Source organism: Schistocerca cancellata, chromosome 10, assembly GCF_023864275.1.
Source record: "Schistocerca cancellata isolate TAMUIC-IGC-003103 chromosome 10, iqSchCanc2.1, whole genome shotgun sequence".
In the NCBI taxonomy this organism is placed as follows: domain Eukaryota; kingdom Metazoa; phylum Arthropoda; class Insecta; order Orthoptera; family Acrididae; genus Schistocerca; species Schistocerca cancellata.
This window is the reverse complement of record NC_064635.1, coordinates 85509407-85526920: the sequence shown is the minus strand read 5'-3', so window position 1 is coordinate 85526920 and position 17514 is coordinate 85509407. Positions and strand designations below refer to the sequence as shown.

General features: G+C 45.4%; 1 protein-coding gene across 1 annotated transcript in view; it reads left to right on the top strand.

Annotated features, from left to right (window-relative positions):
* Nucleotides 1-16370: 16370 nt before the first annotated feature.
* The window catches only part of LOC126106148 (uncharacterized), a 155868-nt gene continuing 154724 nt past the window's right edge, over nt 16371-17514 (top strand). Inside the window, exon 1 of the mRNA XM_049912390.1 lies at nt 16371-16947. Within this exon, the coding sequence (XP_049768347.1) occupies nt 16371-16947 (577 nt within the window). The remainder of the gene's footprint in view (nt 16948-17514) is intronic.

Genomic DNA, 17514 nt, shown 5'->3' with positions numbered 1-17514 from the left:
TCCCTTCTGTTCCAGTCTCGTATTGTTCGTGGAATAAAGGATTGTCGGTATGCCTCTGTGTGGGCTCTAATCTCTCTGATTTTATCCTCATGGTCTCTTCGCGACATATACGTAGGAGGGAGCAATATGCTGCTTGACTCCTCGGTGATGGTATGTTCTCGAAACTTCAACAAAAGCCCGTACCGAGCTACTGAGCGTCTCTCCTGTAGAGTCTTCCACTGGAGTTTATCTATCATCTCCTTAACGCTTTCGCGATAACTAAATGATCCTGTAACGAAGCGTGCTGCTCTCCGTTGGATCTTCTCTATCTCTTCTATCAACCCTATCTGGTACGGATCCCACACTGCTGAGCAGTATTCAAGCAGTGGGCGAACAAGCGTACTGCAACCTACATCCTTTGTTTTCGCATTGCATTTCCTTAGCATTCTTCCAATGAATCTCAGTCTGGCATCTGCTTTACCGACGATCAACTTTATACGATCTTTCCATTTTAAATCACTCCTAATGCGTACTCCGAGAATTAACTGCTTCCAGTTGCTGACCTGCTATATTGTAGCTAAATGATAAGGGATCTTTATTTCTATGTATTCGCAGCACACTTGTCTACATTGAGATTCAATTGCAATTCCCTGCGCCATGCGTCGATTCGCTGCAGATCCTCCTGCATTTCAGTACAATTTTCCATTGTTACAACCTCTCGATATACCACAGCATCATCCGCAAAAAGCCTCAGTGAACTTCCGATGTCATCCACAAGGTCATTTATGTATATTGTGAATAGCTGCGGTCCTACGACACTCCCCTGCGGCACACCTGAAATCACTCTTTCTTTGGAAGACTTCTCTCCATTGAGAATGACATGCTGCGTTCTGTTATCTAGGAACTCTTCAATCCAATCACACAATTGGTTTGATAGTCCATATGCTCTTACTTTGATCATTAAACGACTGTGGGGAACTGTATCGAACGCCTTGCGGAAGTCAAGAAACACGGCATCTACCTGGAAACCCGTGTCTATGGCCTTCTGAGTCTCGTGGACGAATAGCGCGAGCTGGGTTTGACAAGTTCGTCTTTTTAGAAACCCATGCTGATTCCTACAGAGTAGATTTCTAGTCTCCAGAAAAGTTATTATACTCGAACATAATACGTGTTCCAAAATTCTACAACTGATCGACGTTAGAGATATAGGTATATAGTGCTGCACATCTGTTCGACGTCCCTTCTTGAAAACGGGGATGTCCTGTGCCCTTTTCCAACCTTTTGGTACGCTACGCTCTTCTAGAGACCTACGGTACACCGCTGCAGGTAGGGGGGCAAGTTTCTTCGCGTACTCTGTGTAAAACCGAACTGGTATCCCATCAGGTCCAGCGGCCTTTCCTCTTTTGAGCAATTTTAATTGTTTCTCTATCCCTCTGTCATCTATTTCGATATCTACCATTTTGTCATCTGTGCGACAATCTAGAGAAGTACATGAAATTAAGGAATTCTGCTACATACGCAGCAAAACAACCATTGACGGACGGAGCAAGGTGGACATCAGAAGCAGAGTAGCACTGGTAAAAGGGCATTCCTGGCCAAGATAAGTCTACTAGTACCAAATATAGGCCCTGATTTGAGGAAGAAGTTTCTGAGAATATGCGTTTGTGTACAGGATTTCATGGCAGTGAAACATGGACTGTGGGAAAACCGGAACAGAAGAGAATCGACGCGTTTGGGATGTAGTGCTACAGACGAATTTCGAAAATTAGGTGGACTGATAAGATAAGGCGTGAGAAGGTTCTCTAGTGAACCAACGAGGAAAGAAATGTATGGAAAACGCTAAGAAGAAGGAAGAGGGACAGGATGATAGGACATCTGTTACGACGTAAGGGAATGACTTCCATCGTACTAGAGAGAGCTGTATAGGGTAAAAACTGTGGGGGGCGACAGAAATTGGAATACATCCAGCAAATAATTGAGAATGTAGGTTGCAAGTTCTTCTCTGAGATGAATAGGTTGGCACGGGAGAGGAATTCGTGGCGGGCCGCATCAAACCAGTCAGAAGAATGATGACTCAAAGGTCAATAAGGGGGGGGGGGGGGGGGGGGGGGACACCTCACCTTAAACACGAAAAACTTCCCTGTAGCGTAACATTCTGTCCTCTGAACTTCACTGTTGGCACTACATTTGATGTCAAGCAACGTCGTCCAGGCATCTGACGGACCCAAAACACTTGAGTCGTACTCCCGCAGGTTGTAGCGCGACTCATAGTCCACATCACTCGCTTCCAATCATCCAGTGTCCGGAGACATCGCTGAACATAATTAATTCAGAAATGTTTGGCTTATTAGCACATTGTATCGCGTTCTCTGTAATTCCCCACATACAGTCTTTGTACCAGCTGGACAGCTGGTAGCATTTCGGAAAAAAAAGAAACGTGAGAAATTCCACAAGAACCGTTTTCTGATAGTTTCCGAAAATTTTACAACCAATGCCAGAAGTGTGTCGCGGCTAATTACTTTGAAGGCCAGTGAAGGTATTTTGCATTAACTTTTGTTTCGTTTATTTTCCGAGACCATTCGCATAAGTTTTCAGACGCACGTTTTAGTAGGCAGGCAGCACGACTGGGCAACAGCTCAGCTTGTGAGCCAACTAGCGAAGCGCTTTAAAGTCGGTGTCACAAGACGAACCGCCGCGAACGGTACTGGTCTAGCGCGACACCCAGTGTTAGGGATATTTTTCAGTAAGTAGGTTTCATAAATGCGGAAAAAAACTTCTTTTTGCAGTAGACTTATACTAGCTGTTTGTGGATGCATTTTTTCTATTGATTGCTTCGTATTCTAGAAAGCAAATGGAGCAAAGAGGCGTTAAGCGTCTTAATTCACGCATACAGTGAGGAAAGGTGTATGTATGACCAGCTGTATCATAATAAGGTACGTCGGCAATCGTTTCTTTCTGAGTAATAACGTTATACGGTGGTTTTCGATTTTTATCGCAGTGCCTTAGTTTACGAAAGTACATTTTTGATTTGATTGCATCTCTTGCTGTTATTCAGCATGCCAGAAAAGAGAAACTGGAAGTGATAGGCCAGAAAATCTGTGCAGTTTCGCCCAGTGCGACAGACGAGGACTGCAAAACTCTGAGTAGCACATATATACAGAGGGGTCCAAAAAAATGTATCCACTGTTTAGAAGTCCATAACTTGCAAACTAATTGTCGGAGTTGTCTCAATTTTGGCAAAAGTGTAGCTAAAAGTCCAACTTAAAGATATCACTGTAGGTGTTCGAAATGGTCACCATCAACACCCACACACAAACGATGCCGCCGAACTGCAGCACGAACTACTGACTGCAACGTGTTCAGTTGGATATTTGCACATGAATGTTCGATGGATTCTCGAAGTTCATCCGATGTGCGTGGCTTTTGTAGATAAACGACGTCCTTTAGTGTTCCCCACAGGTAAAAGTCCAGAGGAGTTAGGTCTGGGGAACGTGGTGGATACTCCGTAGCACCTCTACGGTCTATCCATCTTACTGGTAGATTTTCGTCGAGATACACCCTAACACGATTTTGGTAGTGGGCTGGGGCACCATCTTGTTGAAAGTAAACTCTTCTGTCTCCATACAAGTCTCGGATGGAAGGTAAAATGGATGTCTGAAGCTTCTGAAGGTACACCTAACCGGTAACTGTGCCGTCAAAGAAGAATGACCCAATCATGCCCCGCTAAGACAACCCACACCACATATTTACTCCTGGCAAATTCACGGCTTTGTCTACATGGCCGGCCGCTGTGGCCCAGCGGTTCTAGGCGCTTCAGTCCGTAACCGCGCTGCTGCTACGGTACGGGTTCAAATCCTGCCTCGGGCGTGGATGTGTGTGATGTCCATAGGTTAGTTAGGTTTAAGTAGTCTAGGGGACTGATGACCTCAGATGTTAACTCCCATAATGATTAGAGCCATTTTTTGTTTACATGGGCGTTCGGATGTTAGTAAACCACTCTCAGTACTCCATTCTACGATCTGGGTCGTCCTCGTTCATTGCGTGTAGCAGTCGTGGGATGTAGCACTTCCACTTTGCTGTCTTCAGAATTCACTGAACACTTGAGCGACGCACTCCAGTTTCACGGGCACACTGTCTCACAGACTTCTGTGGTGAGCGAGTGAATTCTTGTAACACACGACGGGAGTTAGCTGGACTTGTTTCTGTTACAGGTCGTCCAGATCGTTGTTTGTGTTCATCTTTAACACAGCCTTCGGCTTCAAATTTGTCTCGAATGCGACGAATCGTTAAACGTGTCGGTGGCACTGTCTGATACTCATTTCGCCATTGCCGTTGAACCTCATTAATGTTTTTGTACTTAAAATACCACTTCAAAACTGACTTCCTTTCATCGAATGTAAGCCTTCCGCCAGCCATGTTTACTCGAATAACTAGGTGCAACCAGGTGCAACTGAGAACAAAACACTGACTATCTGGCGACTGTCATCTGACAAAACAAAACGACGCAATACAAGGCTTGTGTGGCGATTGCCGGAACTAAACACTATTACACTACCAAAGATGAGACAACTCCGTCAATTAGTTTGCCAGTTATGGACTTTTAAACAGTGGACACATTTTTTGGACCCCTCCGTATATTCCAAAATTGGAAAAATAACAAGTGCACCTTTAAGTATTGGTCCTTCAAAGTGTTGCAAATCGCAGTGCATATACCCGCAACGACTTTTGAAATGGTGGGCTATGCTGTTCTATGGATAAAAGCCAGACTCTTGTAAGAGTCTGGCTCAGTACCAAGGAGACGTAATGTTCCAACCAGCCTGCAACGTAACAGGGCGTTTACCGGTATTTTATTCGTGATCTAGCCTGGTATGATCACAAAACGTACAAACATATGATTTAATTCTTACTTCCGATAATGTGAGACAGTCTCCCTCATGACTGTGTCACACTTGCTAATTCCATCTTCTATCATAGACAGCAGCTTCTCGAAACAGGCCATGTCCATCCTCACGAAGCTCCGAAATTCATGCGGATCTTTGAGCCTCAGTTCTTGCATAAGCAGTAAATATACTCCCCTACCTTTGTCCCTTCTTTTCAGCCAGGATCGAACTCAACAACGTCTGACTTCATGTTTTCGTTGTCGTTCTGCCCTAATCAGAAGATTTACTGTCACTGCCAGGGCAATAACTCCAAAAACAAGTGGGTCCTTCATGTGCAAAATGCTGTATAAATGCATATACCTGTGCAACCAAGTGTCGTAATATAAAACTAACTGCTGACTCTGTAATTCAGAACAGTAGTAACCAACATAAGAGAAGAACAGTTACTTGATAAATAATGACAAAAAACAATTTCTTATGAAATGGGAACATTGAGTCACATAAATAATTCGAACGGATGATGTTCCAATATGTCACATGGTCCCCCTTGCGTTTCGCGCGGTAGAACGAACGACTTTACAAGAGGTCAGACAGTTTTGTTGGCGTTTCGCAGTTTATCACTGTCTACTGGCCATGTGCGCCAGGTATATCCCGCGTGGATGTTGTAACAGGTCTACATGAACTACCCTGTAGTTACAGATACGCACGGTTGGGGCGCTGGTGCATAGGTCTACGGTTTAGGCGCGTCGCGTAAGACAGGCTTAATAGCTTCCTCGGCAGCGCATTTACGTGGCTGGCGTCCCTGTTCTAGCCGTGAAGGGGTCACGTGTCTCGGTCCACATAGCAGGCGGCCCCGCAGATGCGTGAGGAAGCAGGAAGGAAGACAGACAGAGAGAGAGAGAGAGAGAGAGAGAGAGAGAGAGAGAGAGCAGCCAGTCAGCGTTCCGCCAAGTCGGCCCCTCACCGCTGCTGTCCGCTTTCCCCAGCCTGACGCGAGAGTTGCCCCTCTTGAAGGTGAGGGCACACTGGCTAAATTTTGCTGCATTGTGTGGCAGCAACAGGGAAGCCCTCAACATTGCTGAAATATCGCTGCGATACAGAACAACAACTTTCAAATTCAAAAGGTCGCAGGGGTAAAATACAGGGAGCGAAAAGCTATTTACAATTTGTACAGAAACCAGATGGCAGTTATAAGAGTCGAGGGACATGAAAGGGAAGCAGTGGTTGGGAAGGGAGTGAGACAGGTTTGTAGCCTCTCCCCGATGTTATTCAATCTCTATATTGAGCAAGCAGTGAAGGAAACAAAAGAAAAATTCGGAGTAGGTATTAAAATCCATGGAGAAGAAATAAAAACTTTGAGGTTCGCCGATGACATTGTAATTCTGTCAGAGATAGCAAAGGACTTGGAAGAGCAGTTGAACGGAATGGATGGTGTCTTGAAAGGAGGATATAAGATGAACATCAACAAAAGCAAAATGAGGATAATGGAATGTAGTCGAATTAAGTCGGGTGATGTTGAGGGTATTAGATTAGGAAATGAGACACTTAAAGTAGTAAAGGAGTTTTGCTATTTGGGGAGTAAAATAACTGATGATGGTCGAAGTAGAGAGGATATAAAATGTAGACTGGCAATGGCAAGGAAAGCGTTTCTGAAGAAGAAAAATTTGTTAACATCGAGTATAGATTTAAGTGTCAGGAAGTCGTTTCTGAAAGTATTTGTATGGAGTGTAGCCATGTATGGAAGTGAAACATGGACGATAAATAGTTTGGACAAGAAGAGAATAGAAGCTTTCGAAATGTGGTGCTACAGAAAAATGGTGAAGATCACATAACTAATGAGGAAGTATTGAATAGGATTGGGGAAAAGAGAAGTTTGTGGCACAACTTGACTAGAAGAAGGTCTCGGTTGGTAGGACATGTTCTGAGCCATCAAGGGATCACCAATTTAGTATTGGAGGGCAGCGTGGAAGGTAAAAATCGTAGAGGGAGACCAAGAGATGAATACACCAAGCAGATTCAGAAGGATGTAGGTTGCAGTAGGTACTGGGAGATGAAGAAGCTTCAACAGGATAGAGTAGCGTTGCAGTAGGTACTGGGAGATGAAGAAGCTTCAACAGGATAGAGTAGCATGGAGAGCTGCATCAAACCAGTCTCAGGACTGAAGACCACAACAACAACACAGAACAATATTGCGGAATGGATGGGCAGTCTTGTTGATGGGCCAGGCTCCTTCAGTTAGATGTTCCGAGATGTTAGCGGCGCCGATCACCAAGGATAGAGAATGTTTCGAATTTGCCGAGCCATATTTTACTGCAAAGTGTTTCCGCAATAGTGTTCTCGCTATTGGAGCTATTTGGCTGCAGTACACGGCAATACAGGCGTATGAACGGGCATATTACTGATCGATTGCCGGCCGTGGTGGTCGTGCGGTTCTAGGCGTTGCAGTCCGGAGCCGTGGGACTGCTACGGTCGCAGGTTCGAATCCTGCCTCGGGCATGCATGTGTGTGATGTCCTTAGGTTAGTTACGTTTAAGTAGTTCTAAGTTCTAGGGGACTGATGACCTCAGATGTTAAGTCCCAAAGTGCTCAGAGCCATTTGAACCATTTTGAACTGATCGATCAGACTTTTGTAAGTACACTATGTGACCCAAAGTATCAGACCACCAAGCTGAGAACGACTTATCAGTTCGTGGCGCCCTCCATCGGATATAGTGGAATTCAATATGGTGTTGCCCCACCCTTAGCCTTGATGACACCTTCCACTCTCGCAGGCATACGTTCAAGCAGGTGCTGGAAGGTTTCTTGGGGAATGGCAGTCCATTCTTCACGGAGTCCTAAACTGAGGAGAGGTATCGATGTTAGTCGGTGAGTCCTGGCACAAATTCTCTGTTCCAAAAGACCCCCAAGGTGTTCTATAGGGTTCAGGTCAGGGACGTAATTGTCGTGTAACCACTCCGCCTCGGGCTGTACGTTATGAACAGGCGCTCGATCGTGTTGAAAGATGCAATCGCCATCCCCGAATTGCTCTTCAACGGTGGGAAGCAGGAAAGTGCTTAAAACATCAAGGTAGGCACGTGTTGTGATAGTGCCACGCAAGACAACAAGGGCTGCAAGCCCCCTCCACGAAAAACACGACCACACCGTAACACCACGGCCTCCGAATTTTACTGTTGGCACTACACACAAAGGTAGATGACGTTCAGCGGGCATTCGCCGTTCCCAGACCCTGCCATCGACCGCCATATTGTGTACCTTGATTCGTCACTCCACATAACGTTTTTCCACTGTTCAATCGTCCAATGTTTACTCTCCTTACACCAAGCGAGGCTTCGTTTTGCATTTACCGGCGTGATGTGTCGCTTATGAGCAGCCGCTCGATCATGAAATCCAAGTTTTCTCACCTCCTACCTAACTATCATAGTACATGCAGTGAATCGTGACGCAATTTGCAATCCATGTGTGATGGTCTGGATAGATGTCTGCCTATTACACATTACGACCCTCTTCAACAGTCGGCGTTCTCTGTCAGTCAACAGATGAGGTCGGCCTGTATGCTTTTGTGCTGCCCGTGTCCCTTCACGTTTCCACTTCACTATCACATCGTAAACAGTAGACCTAGGGATGTTTATGAGAGTGGAAATGTCTCGTACAGACGTATTACACAAATGACGCCCAATCACTTGACCACGTTTGAAGTCCGTGAGTTCCGCGGAGCGCCCCATTCTGGTCTCTCATTATGCATAATGACTACTGGCGTCGCTGATATGCAGTAACTGGCAGTAAGTGGAAGCACAATGCACCTAATATGAAAAACGTATGTTTTTGGGGGTGTCCGGATACTTTTGATCACATAGTGCAATTGCCGATGTATTGCCGCGGTGTTTCCAGTGGTGAAGAATATTCGATATTTCCGTTTGCACAGGCCATATTTTACTGCAGTGTGTGGTTGCGGTAGTGTTGCTGTGAAAACCGCTGTAAAGTGTCTGCAATACAAGGCTGTATAGCGGTACGGAACGCCAATATCGTTCCAAGCTCAGTAGGTAGCACACGGGTCTCGCATTCCGATAGACGACGGTTCAAGCTTGCATCCGACCATCCTGATATAGGTTTTTTTCGTGATTTCCCTAAATCGCTTAAGCCAAATGACGGGATGGTTCCTTACAAAGAGTACAGCCGCCTTCCTTCTCCGTCTTTCCCTAATCCAAGGACCTCGCCAGTACCTGTCTGCCTTTTCTCGCCTCCTTGCTCCGTCTGTCATGGTTATTTTGCTGCCTAGGTAGCAGAATTCCTTAACTTCGTTTTCTTCGTGAACATCAGTCCTGATGTTAAGGGGGTAGGACGTCAAAAATTTATAAAAATTTGAGCTCACAAAAATACGCCTATTTTGTAGCGCACATCTTCCTGAATAGTTTGATGTATAAAACATACACAGGGTGTTACAAAAATTTACGGCCAAACTTTCAGGAAACATTCCTCACACACAAAGAAAGACAATATGTTATGTGGACATGTGTCCGGAAACGCTTACTTTCCACGTTAGAGCTCATTTTATGACTTCTCTTCAAACCACATTAATCATGGAATGGAAACACACACCAACAGAACGTACCAGCGTGACTTCAAACACTTTGTTACAGGAAATGTTCAAAATGTCCTCCGTTAGCGAGGATACATTCATCCACCCTCCGTCGCACGGAATCCCTGAAGCGCTGATGCAGCCCTGGAGAATGGCGTATTGTATCACAGCCGTCCACAATACGAGCACGAAGAGTCTCTACATTTGGTACCGGGGTTGCGTAGACGAGAGCTTTCAAGTGCCCCCATAAATGAAAGTCAAGAGGGTTGAGGTCAGGAGAGCGCGGAGGCCATGGAATTGGTCCGCCTCTACCAATCCATCGGTCACCGAATCTCTTGTTGAGAAGCGTACGAACACTTCGACTGAAATGTGCAGGAGCTCCATCGTGCATGAACCACATGTTGTGTCATACTTGTAAAGGCACATGTTCTAGCAGCACAGGTAGAGTATCCCGTATGAAATCATGATAACGTGCTCCATTGAGCGTAGGAGGAAGAACATGGGGCCCAATAAGGCACCACCAACAATGCCTGCCCAAACGTTCACAGAAAATCTGTGTTGATGACTTGATTGCACAATTGCCTGCGGATTCTCGTCATCCCGCACATGTTGATTGTGACAATTTACAATTTGATCACGATGTAATGAAGCCTCATCCGCAAAGAGAACATTTTCACTGAAATGAGGATTGACACATTGTTGGATGAACCATTCGCAGAAGTGTACCCGTGGAGGCCAATCAGCTGCTGATAGTGCCTGCACACGCTTACATGGTACGGAAACAACTGGTTCTCCCGTAGCACTCTCCATACAGTGACGTGGTCAACGTTACCTTTTACAGCAGCAACTTCTCTGACGCTGACATTAGGGTTATCGTCAACTGTACGAAGAACTGCCTCGTCCATTGCAGGTGTCCTCGTCGTTCTAGGTCTTCCCCAGTCGTGAGTCAAGGGCTGGAATGTTCCGTGCTCCCTAAGACGCCGATCAAATGCTTCGAACGTCTTCCTGTCGGGACACCTTCGTTCTGGAAATCTGTTTCGATACAAACGTACCGCGCCACGGCTATTGCCCCGTGCTAATCCATACATCAAATGGGCATCTGCCAACTCCGCATTTGTAAACATTGTACTGACGGCAAAACCACGTTCGTGATGAACACTAACCTGTTGATGCTACGTACTGATGTGCTTGATGCTAGTACTGTAGAGCAATGAGTCGCATGTCAACACAAGCACCGAAGTCAACATTACCTTCCTTCAATTGGGCCAACTGGCGGTGAGTTGAGGAACTACAGTACATACTGACGAAACTAAAATGAGCTCTAACATGGGAATTAAGCGTTTCCGGACACATGTCCACATAACATCTTTTCTTTATTTGTGTGTGAGGAATGTTTCCTGAAAGTTTGGCCGTACCTTTTTGTAACACCCTGTATATTTGAGAGACTACAATGTACGTTATTTCTTCTTAAGTGTACCAAGATGCAGAGCCACCACACCCCTTTGCACATATTCTTCTGTCATACTTAAGTGTATTTCCCTCTCTAGAGTTCGAATGTTTACATTTGCTCCAGGGATTGTCATATGTGAGACAAAGGACTACCTTTTCTGCTGCTACAGACATTGATTTTGTTTGTTCCTTGTTTTGAGAAGGTTGTAGTGTGGTGTTGTGAATTTCGAAACGATTTTCATTTGGCAATAACAAGGAACACAGGGGGCTTGAAAAATATGAAGCAAGGAGTTGGGGCCTTATACTTCCAAAAAATGTCCACAAACAATAACCCTATCCACAACTTGTGCCCAAAAGGAAGTGAATCATGGTGTGGCTACCAAAGGTCAAATGATGGTGGTGAAGAATATCATCACAGGAATTTTCTATCAACTGCTGTAATGGAATCCATCAGACTTATATTCAGGGAGCTTGCAAATGAAAACTTATTGAAGAAATGTTTTCATGGCGGTACCCAAAACCCTAATGAAAGTTTTAACCAAGGTGTATGGGAAAGATAGCCAAAAAACCATTTTTGGTGGGAATAAATGCTCTTGCTGTTGTTGTTTTTGATGCAGTTTCATGTTTTATTGATGGTTTGCAAAGCAGGAAATATGTTTTCGAGAAAATGGGAATTAAGTCCGGAGTGAACTGCACCAAAGCTTTGTATACGATAGAGAGCGTGTAGCGAAAACAGATAAGTCATTTTTGGAGGTGATAAAATTAAGAAGAGTGCATCGTAGGAATGTGAAAAGGAAGAAAACTGATTTAAGAAATTCTAAAAGGATGCCAAATATAAGCAGAAACTTTAACGGCCATTTTCCGCAAAACACAAATTTCTACATTTCAAATGTAACATCCAAAATAAATATCGTACTAATTTCAAACTTTGTATGCTTATTAAAAACAAATTCCCTAATGCAAAACCAGAATTTTCCAAATCTATTAAAAACTGGGGTAAAAAACGAAATAATTAACTATAAAATTTGAGTTTTTTCTAAACATGAAGTTTAAAATGTAACGCTCATTCCTTTTTTCATAAATTAAATAAATTCTAGAGTTTCATACAGCTGTAAGCATGGTTTGTATGCAGTGCAAAATTCATCGAAGAATCTCTTTTACTTAAAAAAAGTGTACATATAGCAACAAATTCAGCCAATAATAAGTGAAAAATGATGAAATTTCACATGTAAAAGAAATTTGTTTTGTTATGTTTTTTAACTTCCACTGCTATGAGTGTGAATCCTGAATCTTTCCTGGTCATGCTGACAAAATTTTATGAATTTATTTGTAAAAGCATAGACAGTGGAAATTAAAATATCGTGTGGTGCCTCTAATGCGTGACGCCCTAGACCCCTTAAGTTTCTCGCTATTCTCATTTCTGCTCCTTCTCATTGCTTTCGTCTTTCTTCGATTTACTGTCAATCCATATTCTGTACTCTTTAGACTGTTAACTCCATTCAACACATCCAACAATTATTCTTCACTTTAACTGGGGAAAGCAATGTCACCAGCGAATCTTATCATTGATATCCGTTCATCTTGAATTTTAGTTCCACTCTTGAATCTTTCTTTTATTTCCGTCATTGCTTCTTGGACATATAGATTGCGCAAAAGGGGCGGAAGACTATGTCACTGTCTTACATCCTTTTTAACCTGAGCATTTCTTTCTTGGTTTTCCACTCTTATTGTCCCCTCTTGGCTGTTCTACGTATCGAATATTGTTGCATATCTGCATCATCACAGGGGATGAGACCTGGTGCTGCCAATGTCATCCCACCAAGTGACAGTCAGTGGCATGGTGTTCATCGTCCCGCCCCCACCCCCTCCCCTTTCCTTTGGGTAGAAAAATGGGATGATCATCGTCTTGTTCTTGAATTTTGGGAGCCAACTCTTTTTGGATGCAGAGAAGACAAAGTCCATGCGATTCACTGTCGTCTGGTGTCTAGGTCATTCTGTAGCACCAGGTCTCATCTCTTGTAACGGTGATGATGTTTGGTTTTTGGGGCGCTCAACTGCGTGATCATCAGATCGCGATCATCAGATCCCCACACTCAGCAGTTCTGTGTGTTCACCTCACCCCGTCAGAGAAAGATGATCTTCGTCTGTCCATGGGATGGTCCAGGGCCAGCCCTCGTCAACTTCAACCCTTTCGAGAATGTGGACAGCGAAGTCAGATCGTCGTTGTGCGTCCTGTGCTGCAAGCTGCTGTACGATATGGACCTTGTATGGATACCATTTGAGAATGGTTTGAAGCACCTTCCATACAATGAACCACGGGATGTTCAACTGTCATGACACACTACACGGACTGCCTGACGATCGGGAATTGGGCGCAGCGTTGCCTGCCGTAGCAACAGCGATTTCGTCAACCACCTCTGGTGTAACCGGTCGTTGGCCTCTTCCTGAAGCGACGCTCAGTTCTCCAGTTGCTTCGAACTTCCAATCATACTGCGCACAGTAGGTGGAGAAAGAGGACGCTTCTGTAATCCTCTCTGTAATATTCTCGAAGTGCAGCTGCACCATTACTGTTGTTTTGTTAACAGAGCTTCATCAATAATGCCCTGCTCCTTTTGTCCAACCTCATGTCGACACATCAACAAGTGCACTGCAACTGGTCAGGTGTGCGTGAGACTACACATCAGGATGACTGATCATGGCAGCTGGTGGCCATAGTTGGAACTGGACGGTGGCACTGTGATGCATGGGAATCCTGCACCCTATACTCTCGACATTAATGCTACCAAGTTTGGTACTCGTACAGTAATTAGTCTCAGTGTATAACGTGTTAAATGAAAGTTTATTTATAACCACCTGGTGTATACGGGGTGAATTGGTATATCTGTGAAGTATGCTACCATCTAGAGGGATTTGTGCGAAACGAAGGAGAACAAGAGTTGGCTGCAATGTGCTACCATCTGGTGGCACTGCTGTAAACTTTTAGTTGAGTGCTAAGGGCTAGCAGTGCACGCCTTGAGACATGCATGCTGTTTATCAAATCCGTACGTCTTTGGCCTGTATGGCAATGACGTCACGCCAGTTGGGCATGCGCAAAGGCTCCTTAAAACGTGCACAACCCAAAGTGTGCTCGCGACCCTGATACTAAGTTGCACGGAGTCTAGAGGAATAACAGTGAAGTACAGCGCAGTAGATTTAACGCCGTGTATTTCACATTACAGCATCTACATTGTGTTTAACAGCATTCAAAGAAAAATAACTAACAACTCGGAAAGGTGTCAAAAGTCAGCGGATTCACGTGCTCTTGTGCTCTTATAGAGCAGCCGCCACTTCATGTGGGATGTCTCAGTATTCCCATTCATACAGTTGCAGCTGAATTCCCATATCAATTTTTAGACAACATAGCTGCAGGGAAATAACAGCGATTGGTTTACTTGTAACCAATTGTTCAAAATGACAGTCACAATTTCATTACAGTAGAGCGTCGATTATCCGAAATAATTGGGGGACGTGGGTGTTCGGAAAACTGGTTTGTTCGGATAATCGAACTGTACATTTTTATTTGCCAAAAAGAAGTAGTGTACAGTAAATTTATTCATAAAAACAGGCATCTCTTTTAGTATTACAAAGTAACATACAAAGGCAACTTCAGTAGGAATATACAGTAATAATCTCGTAGTTGTCCCTCATAGAAAGGAGAACATCGTCAAGTTCACTTCTTCACGCAGCAGCACACAAGTGGTCGTAACAGAGAACAGAAGGTGACTGTTTGCACCGTGAGAAGCTCTTCTTGGGGGCGCGCAATCCTTCAAACTGCGCCTGACCTCTAAGCTGGCGCAGCTGTTGCTGTGAACAGCTTTGATACTGCCGCTACCTCTACTGCCAGTGCCGAGCCGACAGAAGTGTGCCGATTGTTGAAACACAGCGACTGGCTGCTTGGCCGGTCAGCAGCGCCTTCTGAAGGCCCCATTAGAAGCAATCTTCGGCCAGCGGTGGCCCAGTGCGGCGACTACTGTGGGAAACTTGCTTTGTAGACTTGGCCACTGTTTCTATGTTTCGATACAGTGTATCGATACGTGGAACTGTTTCACTGTTTCGAAGCTGCTATGTTTCACTGTTTGGAAACAGTGGTGTTTCATTCCGCACTGTGTCGGATAACGGGACCAGATTCGATCTCGAGCCAGACACAGAAACTGTATCGTTGTTTCAAAATAACGCTGTTTCAGTCCACTTGTGCCTGGACGGACTAACTGTATCGAAACAGTGATGCTTCGTTTCACTTTGTCTCGGACGAGATTCGGGCACTGCACAGATACGGAAATACGTTTAACATGCTACTTCATCAAACTCTTTCAAGAGTGTCGAAATCTTTTTGACACACAACAGCATGATGCTTAAGATTTCCGAAAATAAAGTTTCGTTTCTAATTGACTGCTCTATTCCGAAATGGCGTAATATATGCTTTATAAACACTTACAAACAATAAAATAAAGCACACTATTCGCATTCAAAGTAATAAAAGTGTGAAAAAACATTCAGTTAAATTACACATCTCCTATAAAATATGCTTCTCTGTTCATGTACAGTAATCACATTAAAAAGCTCAAGTAAACCTACAACATTTTGAATTAGAAAAGGCGTAGAGTGGCAGTTTTTAGACATATACTTAAATTGGATGTACTTTCAAGCAATGTGATTGACAGATCATTGATGATGTAGTGGTGAACGGGAAGGGCTGGGAAGCATGGTGGATTTATAGTAATGATTTGAAACACCTTGAGGGACAAAAATTTTTTTCTCTTATATTTCGTTATTTTTTCGAATTATGTGACTTTATTCATGACTCTATAGTCAATGTGCCTATTCTACACAATGTGTGCATGAACATTAGCAGGCCGGGTATATATTATCCATACTAACGAAATTTGGGAATCCCAGTAGCGTATCCGTTGTTTCTGCAGTTTGTTCCCGCCTCCAGTACTATTACAAAACACAAACTGTTTCACTGTTTCGAAACAGCGTTTCGAAACATTACATTGTATTGTTTCATTTGTTTCGAAACAGTTATGTGTTTCAGTTTGCCCATCTCTATTGGTTTGGGAGTGAGGAGGATGATGGACTATAGGGTGGGAGAGTAACAGGTGCGAGCGAGTACACAGTTCGGTTAAGCGGTCGTTCGGTTGACCGACGTTCGGATAATCGACGCTCTACTGTATTCATTTTGTCGCCAACCAGTTTCAACCCGCGATGGGGTCATCTTCAAGGCAGTTACCAACCGTGCACAGGCACGGTGACGACTGCAGCGAGCGACCAAATGGTGAAATAGCTTTGAAGATGACCCCATCGCGGGTTGAAACTGGTTGGCGACAAAATAAATAATGCGATTATGAGTGTTATTTTGAACAATTCAATTCCCGTAACTTTGCGGCTCAGCTAAAACGCTACGAGGACACGGAGACTGACAGTGGTGGTGGTGTTGGCAGGAAGCCATGAGGCGGCCCACGTACGTCGCCGCGGCGCTGCTGCTTGCCGCTCTGTCGCCGTCTCTGGCGGCCGACGCAGACCCCGGAGCGTCACCGCCGCTGCCGTCGCCGACGGCGGCGACCAAGACCTCCACCACCACCGCCTCCGCAACCACGACCACGACCACGACCACCAGCGCGAGCGGCACGACCTCGGGCGGCGGCGCGTCCGTGACGCGCACGGCGCTGCACGTGTCGCGCAGCCTAGACCCGGCCGGCACGGAGACGCTGGCGGTGCGCACGCGCTCCGGCGACGTCGCGACGCTGCTGGTGAAGCGCCGCGGCGCCAAGGCGGCGACGCCGCCTCCGCCGCGCCCCGTCAGCGTCGCGTCGCCCGCCCTCACCGTCGCCGACGCCGGCGCCGGCGCCGGCGGCTCGGACCGCAGCGTCGCGGTCAGGGGGAAGCTGACGTTCGCCGACCCTCACCACCACGCGTCGACGCTCGACGTCGTGCCGCGGCCAGTCAAGGTCGTCTTCGGAGAGCAGGCGTCGTCTTCGCCATCTGCCAAATCTCTGTTCGTCCAGCCCCAGGACTCCACTGACGGTTCGTACCGACTTGCCGCTTGCTGCAGCCTACAGCATATGCTGATAAACATTATGACCACCTGCTTAATACACGCATCGAAAAATCACAAAAAGATCTGCATCACCTCGGTTCCGATAATTGAAATAAACATAAACATCATTTCCGCCCTTTTTATTGCTCATTAAAACCACACATTGCATGTTGTACCACCATACAGCGAGACCTACATTCATGTACACACTGTACCTCTAATACCCAGTAGCACGTACTCTTGCATTGATACGTGCCTGTATTCGTCGTGGCCTACTGTCCACAAGTTCATCAAGGCACTGTTGCTCCAGATTGTCCCACGTATCAACGGCGACTAGGCGTAGATCCCTCAGAGTGCTTGGTGGGCCACGTCGTCCATAAACAGGCCTTTCAAATGGTTCAAATGGCTCTGAGCACTATGGGACTTAACATCGCAGGTCATCAGTCCCCTAATCAGTCTCCTGGAACTTAGAGCTACGTCAGCCTAACTAACCTACGGACATCACACACATCCATGCCTGAGGCACGGTTCGAACCTGCGACCGTAGTAGTCAC